This window comes from Protopterus annectens, chromosome 2.part2 (genome assembly GCF_019279795.1).
Source record: "Protopterus annectens isolate FY-2018-M chromosome 2.part2, PAN1.0, whole genome shotgun sequence".
NCBI lineage: Eukaryota > Metazoa > Chordata > Ceratodontiformes > Protopteridae > Protopterus > Protopterus annectens.
In genome coordinates, this window is record NC_056730.1 from 663,762,828 (window position 1) to 663,785,168 (window position 22,341).

Sequence of the window (22,341 nt, forward strand, 5' to 3'; positions counted from 1 at the left end):
TTGCCTCTCTGGCTTTGTCTCCAAACCTTCCAACCTGGGATGACCCTCTAATATACTTATTCCTAATCCTGTCCACCCTCGTCACACCCAGTGCAAATCTTAACATCTTAAACTCTGCCACATCCAGCTCAAACTCCTGCCTTTTTGTCAATGCCACTGTCTCCAACCCATATAACATAGCTGGTCTCATTACCCTCTTGTAGACCTTCCCTTTCACTCTTACTGGTACTCGTCTGTCACAAATCACTCCTGACACTCTTCTCCACCCACTCAATCCTGCCTGTACTCTCTTCTTCACCTCTCTTCCACACTCACCGTTACTCTGAACTATTGATCCCAAGTATTTAAACTCATCCACCTTCGCCACCTCTACTCCTTGCATCCTCACCATTCCTCTATCCTCCGTCTCATTCACACACATATATTCTGTCTTAGTCCTAATATATATATATATATATATATATATATATATATATATATATATATATATATATACTCACCCATACATTTATAGGGATATACAGACAGAAAGATAGCAGATAGAATAAAATCAATATGGACGTATGGCAATTAAGCTTCCTAAAGGCCAAATGTTCATACACTTGACAGTCTAACATTTGAACCTATTTCACTGTTTCAAACTGAAAATGTGTCATTTTTTTTCCCCAAATAAAATTAATAACTCATGGAAAAGGGTCTACTATTTGGGAAAGGCTATGGCTAGTAGAAAGATTCCTTTAAAAAAAAGTTTATGTCGTGTTAATGGCTGAAATCCTAGTTCCCTGGTGAGCTGGGTTCCACTGACAGCATGACTGCTACAGGAACCATTCATGAAGAGAGGAAGGTAAGCAGCCAACGCTGGTTATCCCATTCCAGGGAAAGGAGCTGCTTCATATTATTCTTCAAGAATGACAACTGAGACAGGGCCTCCTTCATAAACTGCATACTGAATGAATCTGAGAAATCATAGAAAGTTTAAGGCAACTGGTCCATGTAGTCATTTATAGGTTCATAGGCAAGTACTAAGCTAGCTGACCTTGTGAGCCTTTTCAAGCTTAGCAAGTTTTCCTCAAAAATGAGAATCAAACTTTGTATCTTGTGTTTATGAGGTAAACACCTTAACCATTACACCAACTCCCAACCTCTTTAAAATTGGTCTTGGTTCAAAGTCTATACACTTGTATTACTAACAGTTTTAAAGCTCACAGGTAATTACTAGGCTAATGACCCCACAGGGCCTTGTTAAGCCCAATCATGTTTCCCAAGGTTACAGTTAAACCCTGTACTTTGTGTCTGTGAGGTAAGCTCCTTAACCATTATGCCATTCCCCAGACAAATACTCATCCTTAGATCATACCTTGTTTTTCCATGGGACAATAGGCCATTCATGCTTGGGGTAAATTTGTAAATATCCAACCAATTGTCTAACTCCTTTTTAATGGATGATACAGTGGAAGATCTGCAGTGGAAGTTTGTTCCAGAGAAGAAGTAGTTGCTGTGTGATGAATCTCTCTCTCTCTCTCTCTCTCTCTCTCTCTCCATCAAGATTTATTTGCTGAAGCGAGTTCAGATCTCTGGTTTTAATGTCCACTGGACTTTTTGATTTGTGGAGATAGAGGTCTTGGTCTGTTGGACTCCTAATGGTCTGCTGGATCCCTAATGGTCTGAAAAGCGTACACATTACCCTTAAGGAGTCTATATGACACTGAATACAGGAACAGAGCCTCCAGCCTCTCCTTGTTGCTCAAGTCTTTTAGGTCTGTGCACTTTTTTTGTTAGTAACCTTTGGGGTATCTCCACTACCTAATATGTCTGGCAAGATGCATCCTAAAAGGGGCATTGTATTCTATGATGGGCCTGGTCAGCACAGAATACAGAGGACTAAGGACTACTCTGGAACTAAAGGAGATAACCTTTGCAACCAGACAGAAGGGTTTTCTAACCACTCTTGCAACATAATGATCAAAGGAGAGGGAATTACCTACCAGTTTTCCAAGATCTCTATAAAATCTTTATTTTGGAATGAAGTGTTGCATATTGTATAAACTGAGCTAAATGATAGCTTATCAAATGCAACAATATTGCACTTGTTAGCCTTTAGTTTTAGATTATTTTCTGTGCACCAGCTGTTAATATGAAAATTCAAGTTGTAGCTTCTGGAGGTCAGAAAGGGATTTGAGGAGGACACCTAATTTACAATCGGCCACAGACTTGGTTAATCAGAGAGCCTAGTTTTGAGCTGGAGATCAAAGAAGTATATACTGAATAACAGAGGTCCTAGTATGGATCCCTGAGGGACTTCACTGGTTACCTTCACGCTCTCCGAAAATGCACCTGCCAGATTCACTGTGTTTGTTCTATCACTCACCAATGTGCTATCAACCTAACTACAAAGGAATCAGTTTGAAGCACATTTTGCTTCTTAATTATGTTAGAATGTGGTATGGTATCAAATGCTTTGTAGAGGTCAAGATATGCTGTATGAAAAACATGACCACTGTCCAGGGCTTGTGTTACTCTCTCAAATACGTTTATCACATTCAAACAAGATGTTCCCTTAAAGCCAAACTGCTGGGAGTAAAGTCTTAAAAATACTTTTAATATCATAGTTTATCAGGACATTTATGACTCTTTTCTTGACCTTACAGATGTAGCTCATCGGGCTATTTAGGCTGTAATTTCCTGAGTCCGTTGGTAGGCCACACTTCTGAAATGGCATCACAATTGCTGTGCACCACACCTCAGGGACAAACAGGCATTTTATCGGGTCCCATGGAGGATGTTTTAGAAAGTAACTTTAACAAGTGTTCTTCTGGGATGACGAGGTGTTTGAGATCCTTTGGAATATGGGGATTTTGTACAGTTGTCTCAGAAGCGAAACCTTTTTTAGCCAATATATTTGTGATATTTACTGGATCCAAGTACGTGGTGCCACTTTGAATAAGTTTAGTGCAATGACGGATGTTATTTCTTAATTTCCTGATGTAATTAAAGGAGGACTTGTAATTTGCCTTAGCTCCTGATGCTAGTCTAAGTTCACAGAATGCCATTGTTTTCCCGATAGTATTTTTCGTACCGTCAACATTTTTTTTTTTGGTGTTAATCTTTATTTGTGGGTATTTAGTTTTGCTGGATACTCTTTTTTTTTTTTGCTTTTACTGTATTACTTACTCATGCATGTGGATCAGGATGCTGGTTTGCTGTTGAAATTCCCATTAGGCTTAGTTCTGGTAGAAGTTGTCAGGTTAATCCATTTATCTAGGTGACAGTAGAAATTCTTCACAAAACTACTAGACTTCCAACACTTTGGAGGGTTACAGTTATACCTGAATTTTCAGACTTAATCCCAGAGTTACAGGAGGTTGGTACATTTGATGTCTTTGAAAACTGGGATATTTACATTGGACGGTTTGGGGATTTTGAAGAAGATTGTCAGTTTGTGGTACAGCCTGCTATTGGGTATGGCTCTATCTAGTCTTGCTAGGAGTTAAACAATATGCATTTGTGCGCTACTGCACACAGTGCAGCACAACTGTGCTAGTGCTAAGAAATCAAAATCTCACGGATATGGATATGAACCCTGCCAAGGAGTGCACGGCCTTCTAGTTAAGCAAGATAAGCATGTATGGAACTGCTCTCTGTCCGTTAACAAGAGGTAGTCAGGTGCACAGAAAAAGCTCCTAACACCAACTAGATGATGGCTGCAATCCCAGCACTTGTCACTGCATACTTGATCACTACTGCTCAAACAGTCAAACTGAAAAGATCACCAGCATCCTATCATGGCTCCCAGATATGCAGAAGAGGCAAAACGTGAGTGTTGCATTTTCCTCACTTTCCCCTCTCCTCTAAATTTCTGCAGTTTTAAAGTTGATGGACATACACACATATCATTGTTTGGGGATGTAGAGGTTTGCCCTCATAACAGGGTGGGGGTAACAGGGCTTGCCCTTGAAAAAAAAGCTTTATCTATTGCAACCTTGGAAGGGTCACCGTTTCTTGATAGTGATCTCTCAAGGTTTTTTGACATTTTGGAGTTGAACAATTGCAAGTCAATCTAATGATTCCTTAGCACTTGCTGCCCCCACCTCGTGCCCTCAAATGGTGGGAGGAACAACTAAGCCAGTAAAGTGGATGGGGGATAAAAATCATATGGAAAAAAAATAAGCTTAACTGATGTATCAAAATGCTGAGATTTTTCTGTTCCCGCTGTGACAGATGAAATTTAAGTGCACCTTCATGGGAGAAAAGATAAGGTATTTATCAAGTAAGTTTCTTAAAATAATCCAGGACAAAGTGTGTTGGGTGCTGTATATGAGCCAGTACCTTTGTTTCTACCAAGACTGATAAGGGCTTTCATTTCACAGAACAAGTCTACAAAGTAGCATTCATATTCTGGACAACCGCAGAACAAAGTTTGGTGCTCTTGATATTAATTCAGGTCTAGTAGTTACATATAGATATGAAAGAAATGAGGACCATCTTGCCCAGAAGGCCCTCTAATCTCCAGTATATTTACTCAGACTAGTATCTTCAAAAGGAAGATACAAAAACATACTCAGAGGCTCTAAATAAAAAATCTGCCTAAGCAACAGAGACCTCCAAAGCAGACACCCAAGCAACCGCTACCCCAAAACAAAACACGTGCAACAAATAGCTCACAAAGCCAGTGTGCCGAACAGTCACAGCCCTTAAGGCTAAACAACACACCTGATACACTTGTACTAGGTGACTATCGTCAGGCACACTGATGTTCTGCTCACCAGGCTGAACAAGGAGAAGGTCACGGTGAGCTGCCTGTCGGGCGCTAGGATCCGCCACATAACACAAGCACTCAGGTCACTCCAAGGCAAGTACAAATATGACTCAGTCATTGTCCATGCTGGTGTGAATGACCCGAGACGTACCTCCCTGGACTACATGAAGAGAGACATACAGGAGCTCTCTGAGCATGTGGCCCAGGCCAGTATGACCCTGACCTTGAGTAACATCTTACCCTCACCAAGAATGATGCCACAATATGAAGACAAGATGATCAATTTCAACAATTGGCTTAAGTATTGGTGTCATTCAAAGGGGATCCAATGCCTGTCAGCCTGGGATGACATGCTCGACAGGCCACGATGCTTCGCTAGGGACGGCTTGCACCTGTCACCCCTGGGCTTTCAGATATTGGCAAAGGCTCTTGCTACCCCCATAGTGCCTTTTTTAGGCAAGGCTCAAAAGACAAACCCACCTCCATAGGTATCACAAGGGATAAGAAACTAAGAGTAATGCTACTCAACGCCAGAAGTCTAAACCTCAAGATGCATGCACTCGAAACTCTCCTTAGCATGGAGAACATCGATATCTGTGCAGTAACAGAAACCTGGTTCAAGGCTCGAGAGCACCCCAGCACTACCAGGTTATACCTCATACCATGCTTTTCGCCCCAAAACTTGGACCGAACCAGAAAGGGAGGGGGAGTATCAATATTCGTCAAAGATACCCACACCTCCAGGTTGGTGGCACAGCACGAAGCATCAGAGACTATCCATGTGCAACTAACAGTGGGCAAAACTGCCTTCCAGTTTATAGCCTGCTACAGACCACCCTCCCAAACCCAGGAACCCCACTCGGCCTTCCTGAGAACACTGGAAAATATGAAGGTCTCTCCAAACACCATTATATTGGGCGACTTCAACTACCCAAACATAGACTGGGAGCATTACTCTAGCTCCAACACCCTAGCTCAAAGGTTCCTAGAATTTATAAACTCAAATGCTATGGAACAACTTGTTACCACTCCCACAAGAGGGGAAAACATACTGGACCTGATCATCACCAACATGGGGACTCTATGCTCCAGACCAGAAGTGTATCCCTCACTGGTAAGATCAGACCATAAACTAATCTCACTGGATATTCACATCCCGACCCCACCCCCTGCCCAGAAAACCACAGTGAAAAACTTCTCTAAAGCAAATTTCACACTCCTCAAAACCAAGGTGGAATCCTTCAAAGCCCCCGGGCCTGTGGAAAATATGGCCCAGACCGCAGAATCCTTTATAAACACATTCTATGAACACCTTCAGGAATGCATGGATTACGCAATCCCAAATACAACCAAGACCCAATCCTCCAAAGGCAGACGTCCTGTCTGGTGGACCCCAGCCATAAACAAACTATACAATAGAAGGAGGAAGCTACTACATGATAGAGCAAAATCCCAAAAAGGGAAGGCATCGCTGATCAGTGTTAGCAAAAAACTACGGGCACTCATAAAATCGTCTAAGGCCAGCTTCGAGAGAAAAATTGCACAGGACACTAAGGAAAATCACAAGGCTTTCTTTAGTTATGTTAGGAACCTGGGTGGGAATTCCCAGATATGCTCAGAATTAGTCCAAAATGACAAAAAATACTCTGAACCCACAGACACTGCCAACATCCTAGCTGACAGGTTCAGCGCAAACTTCTCCCTCCCACCAAAGGGCAAATATCTATCCCAGCAGAGTGCTGCCCCCCTGACATCTCAGATGCTCAGGTAAGAGCCGCCCTCTCCAAAGCAAAAAACACAGCATCAATGGGACCAGACGGCGTCCCGGGCTGCGTCCTACATGAACTCCAAGAAGAGCTAAACCCAAACATAAAACTACTGTTCAATCTCAGCCTTACAACAGGATATGTACCAAAAGAGTGGCGTACAGCAACAGTGGTCCCTCTCCACAAAGGTGGTGCCTCAACGGATCCTGGAAACTATCGCCCCATAAGCCTGACTAGCTTGGTCTGCAAAGCTATGGAAAGGATCATCATGGACCTCATAAAAAAAGATATTGGGGACCTACAGACACTGGATCCTACCCAGTTCGGCTTTGTTAAGGGCAGATCCTGCCTCTTAAACCTGGTCGATTTCTTTGAAACAGTCACCAAGGCCATTGACGAGGGGAAGGTGGTCCACACAGCCTACCTGGACCTCGCAAAAGCCTTCGATACAATACCCCACTCGGGCATTACAGATAAGCTCACCAGCTTAAATATAAACCCCTATGTCACTAGATGGGTTGCAAACTGGCTCAAGGACAGAACCCACATGGTTAGAATTGCTGGAGCCATGTCAGACTCCAAACCAGTTACAAGTGGCGTCCCACAAGGCTCAGTCCTGGGACCTCTCCTGTTAGGTATATATTTCTCGGAGGTACAGGCAAACACAGAAGGACTGTGGCTGACCATGTTCACAGATGACTGCAAACTGGGCGCTATAATCGACTCTCCAGCCGACACAAGCATCCTCCAAAAGGGCCTCATAGAAACAGATAACTGGTGCCAGAGCCATGGCCTCAAGCTAAACGCCAAAAAGTGTATAGTCATCCCCTTTGGCAAAAACAAAGTGCCCACAAATTACCACATAGGTGGTAATCCATTAAGTACGGAAGAAGTAATTAGGGACCTGGGGACCCAAGTTGATAGCAATCTCTCATTTGACAACCACGTGGCCAAAGTGGTTAGAAAAACATTTTATATAGCCCACCTAATCATGAAGGGATTCACATCTAGATCAGGGGAGGTCATTGTGCCTCTTTACTCATCCCTCATCAGGCCCACAATTGAGTACAATGCCCCTTTTGGGATGTACCTTACCAGACACCTGCAGCAACTGGAAAGACCCCAAAAGTACCTCACCAAGAGGATCAAAGGGCTCAAACAGATGCCATATGCTGCCCGGTTAAAGAAACTCCAGCTCTACTCAGTGGCATACCGCCTGCTCAGAGGCGATCTGTGCCTGACGTATAAAGCCATGTCCAACACGGAAATAAAGGACATGCTGCACCTCAGAAAATCCAAATCCCATCGAGCTACGCGCTCGAGAGACTTGAACCACAGCACGAAATAAATAGGACATGCTGGAGGGACAGATTCATAACCCAGAGGCTCCCTTCACTCTGGAATAAAATCCCAGTCCAGGTTAGGCAGAGTCCCTCATTGACTCTCTTCAAGCGGAATCTTGATGAGTGGATGGAGGATCGTAGGTTTACCCCGGGTATCACATCTGTGTCACTGTTAGACAGAGGCACAGTATACTAACCTCGAAAAAAGGCACAGCAAAATTAATTTTAAAATGGGTGACGAAAGCCAAACACACTCTGGCTAGGCTTATAAATGCCCTAGGGCAGATAGCCTAGTATGAACCTATGAATGTTGTGGATATAGCAAGTAAATCTCCATATCAATGCCTTCTTGGCATTTTGGGACTACCAGAATCAGATAATTTCTTGGATTTTTTTTACTGAGATTTAAGGAAAAATACACAGAAGTATTTGGTTCACTTATATTCATGTTCAATGCCTGCTTTATACAGTTCAGTGTCACAAAAGCCTAGAGTGTATACAGGCAAACAAGAAGCATAAGGCAGGACAACAGTACTGAATGGAAAGATAGTCCACTGCAAAACAAACAAATATACCTAACAAGAACACACAGATATCCCTAATCAAATTTGAATATCATGGCTCATCTATCTTGATGTCTTTGGATGTCAGATGAAAACAAAGCCCTTGGTTAAAAAAAAAAACAGATACAGAAAAAAAATATACAAACTCCACCCAAGCACTACAAGTATAACCATGCTACTCAGGAAGACAACAGCATTTTTGACATTAGTATATACAATGACTGGACTCCACTACAGTGACCCAGGCTTCACTGCCTCTGGGTGAAATCTTTTTCTGAAGGGCTCCTTTGAATTAAGTTGTCCCACTAAGGATACTATTATAGATATGTTGCATAAGTGCACAAACCTAAATCTTTTCAGACATGAGTCAATATAAAAAGCAAGGCTGAAGTCCACATCACATAAAAATCTTCCCGATGGCTAGATCAAATAGCAACATGACAATAACCCATCCAATATATTTAATTTATTGTTTATTTTCTTTTTTCCTTTTTGCTAGATGTTGATCACTGCAGCTGATGTGCTTTCAAGAGTATAATATTTATTTCTTAATGAAGATCATTTCTGGATTAAAAAAAAAAAAATCTTCCCAATGGCCGTTACACTAGCCATATATTTTTTATGGCTCTAAACTCCTATAGGATTAAACTACTATCTTTCTTTTTTTTTCCAAAAAGATTGGCTCGCTTCTCGAACAAGACTAAATCCTTCCCAGTGTTTACCAAAATGACTAATCTAAACCAGTCTACTCATCTAATGCCTTTTTTAACTCTAAACATTTAATACAGAACAGAACTGTTACAAGCCAAGTATCTATACAAAACTTTGACTTTTATGTTTCAGGTCAAAGCTTTAGAGGAAAGGCCTACAGCTGTTTGCATATTTTGTTAAGACAAGGAAGGAAGTTGACAAACCAAGGTTTCACAAAATAGGTAGCAAACAATTTCCATTTGTTGCAACAAATATGGCAGACTCTTAAAAGAAGAATGAAAGACTAAAGTAGCCATTTCATCAGCAGCTATCTTATGCAAGGAATAAAGAAGTTATGTACCTACCATAACGTTCCATGTTAGTTGTCTCCTCTCGTATTCTTTTTTGCTGGTTGGGTTCGGAGCCGACTCGGCCATCTTCTAAAGCTTGAGAGCTACATATTGGCTCGAGGCCTCCCCATATCTCATGATGCCTGGCGCTAGAAACCCAGATCTCGTTTGGTGAGACTAACAGCAGACAAAATAATGAAGGAATCCTATCCTAACATACATATGCCCCAACTATAGAGACTACTAGGTAGAGTGGGATAGCCAGAGAAGACTCAGCCAGTGTAAATCCACAGAGAAACTCTTCTCGGTCTAGTAGGATAGGGGGATGGAGGGTGGGACGCAAGAAAGAAGGCGAGAGGAGACAACTAACATGGAACGTTATGGTAGGTACATAACTTCTTTATGTTAAGTTGTCTATCTCGCCTTCATTCTTGCTGGTTGGGACAGCGTCCCTAGCACCTAATATCCTGGGTGGCTCAGTAGAACAGACTCTTCAGAATAGTGGAACCAAAATAAGCTCTGCTCCTGGAAACCACGTCCAACTTATAATGCGAGATGAAAGTATGAGGATTTGCCCACGTGGCTGCTGCACAAATAGATTCCATAGGCAACCTAGCTTGAAACGCAAAAGAAGTGGCTAATGCTCTGGTGGAGTGGCCTTTAGGTTAAACAGGCAATTCTTTCTTCCTCAGCTGATAGATAAAGGTTATGATAGAAGTCAGCCACCTAGATAAAGTTACTTTTGATACTGGTAGGCCTTGTTTGCCCTCTGCATAAGAGGGGAAAAGCTGATCCGATTTTCTGAAGTTCTTAGTCCTGTGCAAATAAAAGCGCAGTTGCCTGTGAACATCTAATTGATGTAACTTATATTCTCCCCTGTTGGAATGGTTGGGAAAAAATAGAGGAAAGTAAATGGACTGGTTCAAGTTATTCTCAGAAGAGACCTTAGGAAGGAAGGAAGGATTAGTCCTAAGAGCAACCCTGTCTTTGTGGAACACTAGGTACGGGGGACGGATACAAAGAGCCTGCAGTTTAGAAACTCTTCTTGCTAAAGTAATTGCTACCAGAAAAAGTGTTTTCCAAAATAAAAACTTCAAAGAACAGGAAGCTGCAGGTTCGAAGGGGTGCAAAATTAGAGAGGCTAGAATCAAATTCAGATCCCACGGGAGATGGAGGATCTCTAACCGGGAGCCTGAGCAGAGTGGTTCCTCTGAGGGAGGCCTTACAAAGCTTATGAGACATTATACTACTTTCTGAAAGGCCAATGTGAAAATTTGAAATTGCGGCTAACTGCACTCTAATTGTAGCGGAAGCGGACCCAGTATGAAAGAGCTCCGCAAGAAATTCCAGGATGTGGTGAACAGGGGCTGAAAAGGGGTCTATATTCTTAGCCTCTGCCCAGGAAGAAAAACGTTTCCACTTACTAGCGCAAGTTTTTCTAGTGGTAGACTTGTGCGATGATAAAATGATTTCACACACCAATTGGGAGATATCAGGAAGCCTGGCTAGGGTTGGAAGTAGAGCAACCAAGCCGTGAGCTTGAGAGATTGTAGGGAATGATGCAGCCCGCCTGACTGATGGATCAGGAGGTCTGGAGCTGGGTCCAGAGTCCAAGGCTGCTCGATAAGATAATGATGAAGGAACGGAAACCATCAGCTTGGGAATTAGGGGAAAAGGAGGGAATGCGTACAGAAGTACCTGAGGCCAATCATGGACTAGAGCGTCTCTGGGGAATGCTCTGGATGTGGTAGGAGAGAGAAGTTGTTTCTGCACTTGCTGTTGAAGGGGGTGGCAAAGAGGTCGCAGCAAGGTTGCCCCCATTTGCGGAAGATTTGGTCCGCTACTACTTGATTCAGAGACCACTCGTGAGGCACGAGAATAGCTCTGCTCAGCCTGTCTGCTATGAGGTTGGATTTCCCAGGGATATGCGTTGCGGTCAGAAACCGTTGGGAAGAGATCGCCCACTGCCAGAGTCTGAGTGCTTCTCGACATAGGGGGTATGACCTGGTTCCGCCCTGCTTGTTGATGTACCACACGACTGACATATTGTTCGTTTGAACTGCAATTGTCCCGGTAGGAAGAGAGTCCTGAAGAGCTTGCAATGCTAAAAGCACGGCCCTCATCTCCAAGACGTTTATGTGTAGATGGTACTCTTGAGGTTGCCAGGTACCCTGGACTATTCTGCCCTGATAATGCCCCCCCCCCATCCGATCAAGGAGGCATCTGTGGTCACCGTAGCAACTGGAGGGGGAAGTACAAATGGTCTGCCCAGGGGCACTGATGAGGAGACCATCCACCACGCAAGGTGCTTTTTGCATGTTTCTGTGATGACAATCATGTGAGACATGAGAAGCTGCTGGAAGGACCATTGGGTGAAAAGAAGCCATTGGAGGATCCTCATGTGAAAACGTGCCAGAGGGATGAGTGTGATTGCTGCCGCCATGAGACCCAGGGTTTGGAGGACGAATCTGGCTTGAATTCTCTTGCACTGTAACAAAACCTGGACATGCCGCCGAATGACTAACACCCTGTCTGGTGGAAGGCTGGCTGACCTGTCTTTTGTATTTAAGTTTGCGCCTATAAGGATGATAGACTGACAAGGTGACAAAGCAGATTTTTCGAAATTTATAGTGATACCTAGTCTGGACCACTTCAGGATAGTATAGTCTCTGGCTTGCAGAAGGTGATGCCTGGTGGTAGCAGTGAGGAGCCAGTCGTCCAGATACGGAAACACCTGGAATCCTTGCCGTCTCAGGTGAGCGGTAACTACTGCCATACATTTGGTGAACACCCTGGTGGCTGTGGTGAGACCAAAGGGCAGAGCTCTGAACTGATAATGGCTGGCTCCCAGCCGGAAGCGCAGGAATCTTCTGGAGCGCCTGTCCATTTTGATGTGGTAGTACACATCCTGAAGATCTATGGAGCACATCCAATTGTCCTGACCCAGGAGGGGTAAAATGGACTGTAGCATGACCATCCGAAACTTCGTTCTTTGTACAGACCTGTTTAGTCTGCAGAGATCCAAAATGGGTCTCCAGTCCCGTCTTTTTTGGTACCAAAAAGAACCTTGAGTAAATTCCGGATCCTTGCTGGTCTGCTGGGACTTGCTGGATGACCCTTTTTCTTAGCAGTTTTGAAACTTCCTGAACTGCTTGATCCCTTAGATTAGGTGGAACTTCTGGAAGGGACTTGTTCGACAATAATTTATTTATTTTATTTTATTTTTATTTTACATTTGTTAACCGGGAAAGTCCGACTGGATACATATCCATTTTCAGCGGAGGCCCGGGGAGAAAAGCTCCATGTTTTGAAAGCATTTAGTAACAACAATAAAAATGTAGGTATTTAGTAACAAATAATGATGTAGGTTATAAGATACTTAAAAAGTAACAATAGATCTCTTTACAAAGGTTTAGTAACAATTAAAGAAAGAAAAATGCAGGTTGTAATGATCTTTAGAAAGTTAACAATAGGTCAAAGACAAAAGTCATATGTAGTTTTCAAATAGATAAGACATAAAAAACATTTTCTTTGAAGTAGTGAATTCAGAGAAGTCAATCTTTTAGGAGGGGTGTGTTAGTAAGATAAGCATTTTCAGTTAGAAAGCAAGTAAGATAAGAAAGAGATAAGAAAAAAATAAGTTATAGAGGGAGAAAACTGGTAGACACATCTGTGAGTTAGTTTGATTTAATAAGTTTGTTGTTATGTTTTTGGGTTAGTTGGGGTTTTGATAGGAGCACAACTATTTTTTGACTAGCTCAGTGTCATTTTTGTATAGTTTAGTCGGGGTTTAGACATGGACATAGCCAGAGTCTGTGCATGTGTGTCTTTAGAGATTTTTTTGAATTGAGGCAGGGAGCTGTTAGAGGTTACTTCTGGAGGAAGGGAGTTCCATTTTTTTCCAGTAGAGTTGGAGAACAAAGAAACTCCAGCTGAGTTGTTTGCTTTGGTTGTTTGTACTAGCATTCTGCTGGATGAGCGGAGGGATGTTAGGTTGTTATAGGGGGTGATAATTTTAGTTAGAATCGGGGTACTGGTAGGTTGGTAGAGGATTTTATGAATAACTATGAGTTGGTTATAGTATATTTGATTGGGTAGTTCTAGCCAACCTAATTTGTGAAGATTCTGACAATGGTGGGTTCTGTATGTGGAGCCTGTGGCAAATCTTGCTATACTGCTATAGCAGCTGGATAAAGCGTGAACAAAAGGAATTCTGTAGCCTCCGGATATAACAGACTGTACCCATTTGTCTTATGTCTTTCCAGGCTCTTGGGTACAGCGATAATCTTCCCCAGACTGCCTCCAGAGGTGAGCAGCTGGGCAACCCTTCAGGGATGCTGGAAGGGCTTGTCAGAGAAAGATTCTCTGCTGCCCTGGTTTTGTGGACCCCCTCTGCCACGAGGGCGGCGTCTGTTATTGTTCCCACCTTTGCCCCTGGAGGGAAACTCACCACATGTGTCCGGCAAGGTTCCCTGGGATTTCCAGAACCACATCTTTCCACACTTCTGACCCTTGGGATATGGTCTGGAAGGAGTGGAAAAATGGACTCCTACAGCAGAAAGAGTCTTGCCTTCCTGCTCACACCTGGTAAGGGTATCCTTCACCTGTGATCCAAAGAGAGAGGAGCCATCAAAAAGTGTGTTGGTGAAAAACGCTCTGAAAGGTTCCGCAAAGTTACACAGCCGTATCCAAGCGTGCCTCCTTAGGGCCACGCCTGTGCCTGCGGCTCTACTCGCCCCATCGGCTGCATATGAAATGAGCCTCATGGAGGAGTTTACCACTGACTTAAGAGTCGCCAGCTGGGAGGCTGCCTTAGCCTGGGCCCCCTCAGCTGATGGATCTTGGAGGGTATCTCCAAGCTCTTTCAGGAGATCCCTCTGAAGACGGGTAAAGTGGCACAGGTAATTCAGGGACCGCATAGAAAAGGTCGCTGAAGAGAACATCCGCTTCCCATATCTGCCCATCGTCCTGGACTCCTTGTTAGGGGGATGGACAGATGAAGAAGTTTCAGCCAACTCCTTCTTTGTGGCCGCCACTACCACCATGGCATCACCGGGGACACCTTTGGTCAAGAACTGTTTGTCCTGCGGTGCAGTAATGAATTTGGCAGGTCTTCTAGGGGTAGGTTCCACTGTGTCTGGAGCCGTCCACGCCTTCCGAGCCACCACAGACATCAGTGGGTCGAAAGTCGGAGAGACCCAGGAGGTGGAAGGTCGGGATCCAAACTCGTCCAGGAATACAGACTCATCCTCGGAAGGGCTTAGGGCAGTCCAGTTCCCCCTCTGCCTAAGCATCTCAAGGATGTCTGAGAAGGAGACATCTTCAGAGGGGGATCTTGGGGACCCTTCCGACTCCTCTAAGTCAGTATCCGATGTGACAGACTCGAGGGAGTCAACATGCTTCCTCTTGCATTTCCTCTTGCGAGGTGGCTCCTCTGAATGGTCAGGGGAGGCCTCGGAAGAGGAGAATACACCCAAAGGGGTGTCCTGGAGCGCTGGATTCCCACGCTTGGGGTCTGGAAGAGGGGCAGAGGCTGACGCAGGCACCCTAGGGGGAGGAGCCGATGGAGTCGATCGTGGGACTGAGTCTAGGGCCAGTACACTCCTCATCACCTCAAAGGCGTCCCTGCCCGGACGCAGAGATGGCTCCGGTTCCGAAGAAACCAGAACCCCTCCCCGTACCGAGGGGGACGGCTCCGAGGCAGATGTGGGAGCCGAGCTCACCTGAGCCGAAGAGTCGAGGGGGAGAGCGGGGTCAGACAAGGGTCCGATGCCACTCGCCCCCTCGGAGCCGACGAGGGAGTCCCGGCGCCCAGATCCCTCCAGGGACGGTACCATGGAAGGGATCGGAGCCGACGACAGAACCGAAGGAGAAGGTATCGGAGCCGACGGTTCCACGACTCGAACCCCAACGAACTCCGGCTCCGAGCTCATAGGATGAGTCGGAGGAGGAATATCTACAGCTGTGGACGGAGCCAATGCCTGATGAGGGGGGCTGGACAACATTTTGGCTAGGGCCTGCGATTTTAACAGCCTACTGACCACTCTTTCCAAGTCATGGTCCGAAAGTCTTGAGGACCGAGAAGAGTGGGATGAGCGATGACTACGCTCCGAATGGAGCAGAGGCGACTTCGGAGATGAATGTATAGACTCCAGAGAAGGAGACCTGGACCTTTTTCAACTCTCAGACGGCTCCGAAGAACATGTCGGAGCCAACTGGGAGGGAGGAGCATTGGTTCCAGCCGGAGCCGAGATGGATGGTATGGCTTCACCCAACAACCGCTCTGAACTGGGAGCCGAAGGTTTAGGTGGCCTAGAGGATTTCACGGGCTGAGCCTTTGCCGGTGAATCTTGGGGTTTAAGCAGACCCCGCAAGATCAATTTCTTTTTGTGCTCCTGCAGGACTCTTGGACTGAACGCATGGCAAATCGAGCAAGAGTGCTGCAGGTGCACGGCACCCAGACAATAAACACAAGAAGTGTGACCATCTGTCAGAGACATCTTCTGACAGCATGAGTCACACTTCTTGAATCCGGAAGGCTTGGGATCCTTGGACATCCTGAAAGAAGAAAAAAACAAGGAAAAAAAAACACACACACACCAAAGGGTTAAGGTAACTAACCACAATAAAAATACACTACAGTTACCAGAACAGACTACACTACAACAACTATAATTAACTATAGCTAAACTAACTAACAGTAATAAAGGAATTTTTTTTTTTTTTAAGGGAGATAGGGAGAAAAAAGGTTATCCTCCAACTTAAACGGAAAACCTTAAGAGGAAAGAGAAAAGGGGGAGGGGAAACTCTCTAAATAAAAACGAGTTTCTGAGGGGAAAAGACAAGGATTCAGACACGAACACAACTATAATACCAAAGATATATCTAAACGAGAATTTCTATGCTAAAACTAACTAGTTTTATGACAGAAAAGACACAATATAAAAGATTTATACGACCTGAGCCAGTAGAGCAACCTCGCAGCAGAAGCGGCAAACGAGATCTGGGTTTCTAGCACCAGGCATCATGGGATATGGGGAGGCCTCGAGCCAGTATGTAGCTCTCGAGCTTTAGAAGATGGCCGAGTCGGAGCCGAAGATCGGCTCCGAACCCAACCAGCAAGAATGAAGGCGAGATAGACAACTTAACATACAAAGATATTTATACAGCAAATGGACTTGTAGTCAACAGTTTAAGTAAGCATTACAAGATGGGCACAACATTTAAAGCAAGAATATTCTTTGAGAAAGCAGTGTCAGCTGTCAACGTCAAAGGGCAATATTAGTTTGCCTTTCTGAAATAAGGCTTTCTTCCTATCACTAGCAGGTCTGCTATCACTACCTGTTAGTCTGTCCACAATCTAATATTGGGGGATTTTATGATTCTGGTCCTGCAACAGGTAGCTGCCTATGTGGCATATTTCTAGTCCTCTCAATTTATACGGACTTAATCTGTTCTCTAACAATTATATTTATCAAATGTGGTAACTGTATCCAATTCAAAAGATGTTTCCATAAAAGAACTGGAGGAAAATTATGGGACTACCTACGCATATTGATATATGAGCTGATGTCAGCATAAGGCAGCTGCAATGAATGTCAGCAATGAAAAGTCTGTTGGGCTGGTAACAGTTCATGTGGATGCAAGTCCACCATGTAGTGAGAATGTTTCACGAGCCTTCTAAAGTAAGATACTGTTTGACGTCTGACAGTACCTTCATGGAGGATAATGCTGTATCATTCCACTACTTTGCAATTATTCATGTCTTCAAATGCATTGGGTATGAATGTATTTATGGGTTACTTTTCCCTAACTTCCACAGTCAAATGTGTTTCCATCTAGTCATTCTGGTAGTCTAAACTTCAGGTGTTGGCCGAAGCCCTGGCAGCACTGAGGTTTGTTTGCGTCTTTCGGCTTTTCCCGGTTAGGGGTCGCCACAGCGGAACTCCGGTCTGCTAATGATTGGCAGTAGATTTTTACGTACTGGCTTGCCGGGCCTAACGCACAACCTTCAACGAAGGAACGCCCATTCACGCATGTCGCTACACAGAAGACACTCTGAGAATCAAACGGGGAACGTCTAACTGTGAGGCGACAACGCTACCGCAGCACCACCACCTTGACAGCACTGAGGGTATACAACAAATTTCACGAACACAGCTAACTCAGCTTGGAGGCAAACCTGCATGTTGCCATAGCCATGCTTGAATATGAAATACCACTACTATTCTGAAACAGACAACATCCCAGATGCATAGATGCATGATCCCTTTCAGTTCTACTTCAGTCATTATCATAAGAGTCCCTAATGTCACTTATTCATTATTAAAAATGTATTATACAACTATTTGCAAGGAGTCCTACATCTGGTACAATTTTCTTCTCTAAACTCATTGTTACCTTCTTAGGACAATCTGCTAGCCTGAAATAACAGTATCCTACTCCACATTTTTGCTACTGATACCAATGAGGAAAAAAAAAAAACTTTTAAACTTACCATCTAGTACTTCTTCAGGATATTCTGCTCTGTCAAATTCACTGTTTTTCTGGTTGTACAAGTCAAACAGCAGGTAATTAGCCAGCTCCCTGCAGCCTTCATTATACCGACTGTCAATTCCTATATGTAAATGTAAGAGAAATAATAAAGAAAAATAAAACAGCACTTCATTCTCAAAAAAAAATCAAGAGGGTACCAAAATCATTTAACTGCTCAATATTAGTAACACTGATAACTTTTTCAAGAAAGGAAACATAAGTACTTTATTTTCTATGTCACCTGCCCACTCACCTCCAACCATTGCTGCTACTTCATACTTATATATGTGGATCCAGAGTTCAGCAAATCAATGTTAATGGTATTGCGTATTTATCTAATAAGTAATTTCTTTACATCTAATCTCTATACAACATACACATAAACTATGTAATAGATGTGGCTATGTGTATCTGAAAATTATTAAATACACTAATTTGATAACTTATTACTCATGAACTTGTTCAGGTTTCTAAAAGGTTTATTTCAGGGTTCAGGCCGTTATTAAAAGCAATTCCAAACACAAAATCTTCCATCCAGTGATCAAATTTGCTTTTATAACACCCAATATTAGGTGACCACCTAATATCAGTTGGTATACAATTCCAAATTCTAGGAATTGTTTGAGTTACATCTACCGTATTTGTATTTTAAAACAATAAAAAGTATTAAAATTCATATTGTCATATCAGTGCCTTCTCATATTAACAGAGAGATTGATTTTATATACAAGTGGTAGCAATTCATCCCTAAAAATGTATATGCACTTATAGCTTTTCCTCTTGTTATCCTATAAAGGACTGTAAATAAATTTAAAGTTTTGCATCTATCAGAATAAGTTAAGTAATGAACTGAGGGTATCTGTTTTGTAACTTTTCACTGAACAGACTCCAAGACCACTAACTGATGCCATTATATTGGCAAAAAGTGCTATTATACTCTAAAACAGGTTGGATGTACATCTTATATAAATTAACCAGTCTTTCTTCATCTTGAACAGATAAAGATCTAAACATAATGTCCCATTAACAATAATGCACATTTTTTAGAACAGTTACATGAGATAATAAAGAAAAATAAGACAATGTGTATATATCCAGATCCACATAGCAATCAGCTTCTGATAAAAGTATATTACTTAAAAAAATTCCTGAACTGCCAAAATACATTTTACACTTATCATGGCTGAATTTCAGTCCAACACTATTTGCCCATGAAGATAACTGTCCCAAAAATTCAGATATAGATGCCAAGGACGCATCCTTATCAATTATAAATCCAAACATACAATCATCAGCATACATAGCTTGCCAACACTGAATATTTTTGGGACTAGTTGAAAGTACTAAATAAAAAAGAAGATGGTCAAGCACACAGCCCTCTGATACTCCTAATACATAGGGAAGATGCAGTGATACCCTTTGACTGCTACACACACACACACACAGAACACCCTGACAACCAAAGAATAACCCAACCGATGAGGTATTATAATTTTTTAATGTATCAATTATTGAACTATGCAAGAGCGTACCAAAAGCCTTAGCCAAATCCACTTAGATAACACAAATTGTTGATGAATACTCAAGAGCCCATGTTACTTTATTTTACTTTTGTTTACCAGGATAGTCCAACTGGGCAAGAACCCACTTTCACAGAGGCCCTGTGAGAAAAGCTCCAGAAAAAAAATTAGAGAAATGTACAATAAAAATTTCTCTAACAAATTTAGCAAATTTTAAAAAGATACTCACAAAACATAAAAGGACATAAAATACACAGATTAAAGAATAGGTTGATTACAGAGTATTACATGGGGAACAAACATCCTAGATCAGTAGCATCCTTAATTCAGTTTACAGAGTTGTAAGTATATATAAGGCATGATTTCATGGTTGGATACATAGCTTCAGTAACTGTGAAAATAGGGAGGTAGACAAAAGACAAGGGAAGGGGGGTAGGAGTTAGTGTAGAAGAGAGCAGAGGATGGAGAGAGAGAGAGACAATAACAGGAAAGAGATAGAAAGAGAAATGGATGAATTTTAGATGAATAGATGAGGGGACAGAGGACATTAGTACACAGCAGAAGCAGTCTAGCAAAAGAAGAGAATTTAGAAGGATATTTTTTGATTCATAGGTGGAGAGGATAGGTGGTAAAGTAATGAATGCAGGAGTTAGATGTGGTGAATATAGGAGGAGAGTAGAGTTGGTAGAGCTGGTGGTTAAGGGAGTGGGGCTCCAGCTAGGAGCAGGACATAAGCTAAGCCAATTGTTGCTGAGAAAGTATTTTTAGAACTTTTTAAAGTGAGATAGGTTGACAGTGGTTAAGATGGGCTGAGGGATGGTATTCCATATTTTGGAGTTGTAGTTAGAGTAGAGAGAGTCACCCGATTTATTGTTGGATTTAGTGACCTGTAATAAGGATTTACTGCAGGATTGGCATATACGAGTGATAAAGGTTGGAGCATAGGTTAAAGGGTGGGGGGTTATCAGGTTGATGTACTATTCTTAGTCTGTGAGCAGAGGTGAGTTGAGTGTAAGTCAAGTGTTGGGGTAGTTATAGCTAGTTTAGCTGACGTAAGGCAGCACAGTGGTGAGACCTACGTGATGTGTTAGTAGCATATTTTGCGATTTTATTGTAGCAGGTTTCAAGCTTGGCTGGGTCAGTTTTACTTAGGTTTGTGAAGATAGGAGAGGCATATTGTAGGGTGGAGAGTAGATGAATACAGGCTATATCCTGCCTAGTGTTATTAGTAAGGAAAGGCCTGATTCTATACAATGATCCTAGTTTAATATAGGTGTCTTATTGATGGACTGCAATAAGTGCAAATCAAATTTCACATTATTGTCAAGTAATACACCTAATAATTTTGTATGGGTGACGGCTGATAACGGTGTTGTTGGAGGACTATATTTGGAATGGAGTAGGGGGATTGTGTGATTTGCTGGGGTGAAAGAGAATCAGTTTAGTCTTGGAGGGGTTCAGAATTAGTTGTTAATCAGATAGCCATGATTTGACTGCTAAGAACTGAGTTGTCGATACAAGTTGTTTTAGGGAGGATGCAGCACAGATAAGAGTGGAGTCATATGTGTATTGGACGATGGATGCAAGAAGAATAGATGAGTGAAATCAGCTGGTAAAAATACTAAAAAGCAGGGGGCCAAGAACAGAACCTTGGGGTACTACCAAGTTGACAGGTAGTAGGGAGGAGAGTTCTTGTTGACATTTGACGGCTTGCTGACACCCAAATAAGTAGCTAAGGAACTAAGCCAGAGAAGAGTGACTAAGTTTAAGGGTGGCGAGTTCATCAAATAGTTTCTGGTGGGAGACGGTATCGAAAGCTTTGGAGAAATCTAAGAAGAGATAAGAAACAAGTTGCCTGTTATCTCTGTGCTGGTTAATGGTATCAGTGAAACTTAGGAGGGCAGTTGTCATACTATGGTGTGGGTAGAATCCATGCTGTTTGTTAGAGAAGAGGTTACTAATTAGTAGGTAGTTTAGAAGCTGCACATGGATACATTTTTCTAGAATTTTGCAATGGGGTGGTAAAACAGCAATGGGCCTGTAGTTTGAGATCTCAGTAGAGTTGCCCCCTTTGTGCATGGGGATAAAGTTTAACAGGACACAGTGTTCTGACAGAGAGCAGATGATCAGAATAGTGATGGGATAGGCAATAGCGTCTGCTGTGATTTTTAGGAATTCTGTAGGTAGGTTATCTGCTGCAAGGGCAGTAGGTGTGAGTTTGAAGAGTTATGGAATTTGTAAAGAAAGTATTAAATTGTGTAGCAATACTGACAGTGTTGGAAGTGGTTGTGGGGGTGGGGATGGATGCATTCCCTGACTGAAGCAGTTTTTTTATGGTGGACCAGAATTTCCTGGGATTGAAGTGCTGTTGCTGTGTAACAGAATAGTAATTTTTCTGTCAAGTTTAATTTGAGACTTGGCTTTGTTTCCTAGTTGTCTGCATTTATCTAGGTTGGCTTGATTCTTATTGGTATGCCAGAGTGTCCAGGCATGGTCTCTGTATTTTAATAATTTTTTGGTGTCATTTCTTAGCCATGGTGCATAGTGAGGTTTTATTCTAGCGGTTCTGCAGGAGGCTAGCCTATTTAACATATTGAAGAAGGTGGTATTAAAGTAGAGTACAGCAGAGTCAAAGGGAAGAGTTTTTAGTTGTAAAACTGAAAGAAATGTTTGTGAGTTGAAGTTCTTTTTGTTGCAAATTAGACAGAAACAGGTTTGTGTGAAGGGATTAAGATGATGTCTGAGCAAGTAGGTGGAGAGATGATTACTTACGCTGTCAGGGAGGCAACTAGATTGGAAGGTTAATGAGTGTTTGTTG

The 22,341-nt window shown here is 42.7% G+C and overlaps 1 protein-coding gene across 1 annotated transcript in view; it reads right to left on the minus strand.

Moving 5' to 3' along the window:
• Nucleotides 1-22,341, minus strand: part of DNAAF9 (dynein axonemal assembly factor 9) — a 2,711,795-nt gene that overhangs the window by 2,489,868 nt on the left and 199,586 nt on the right. Inside the window, exon 3 of the mRNA XM_044064082.1 lies at nt 17,966-18,085. Coding sequence (XP_043920017.1) covers nt 17,966-18,085 — 120 coding nt within the window. The remainder of the gene's footprint in view (nt 1-17,965; nt 18,086-22,341) is intronic.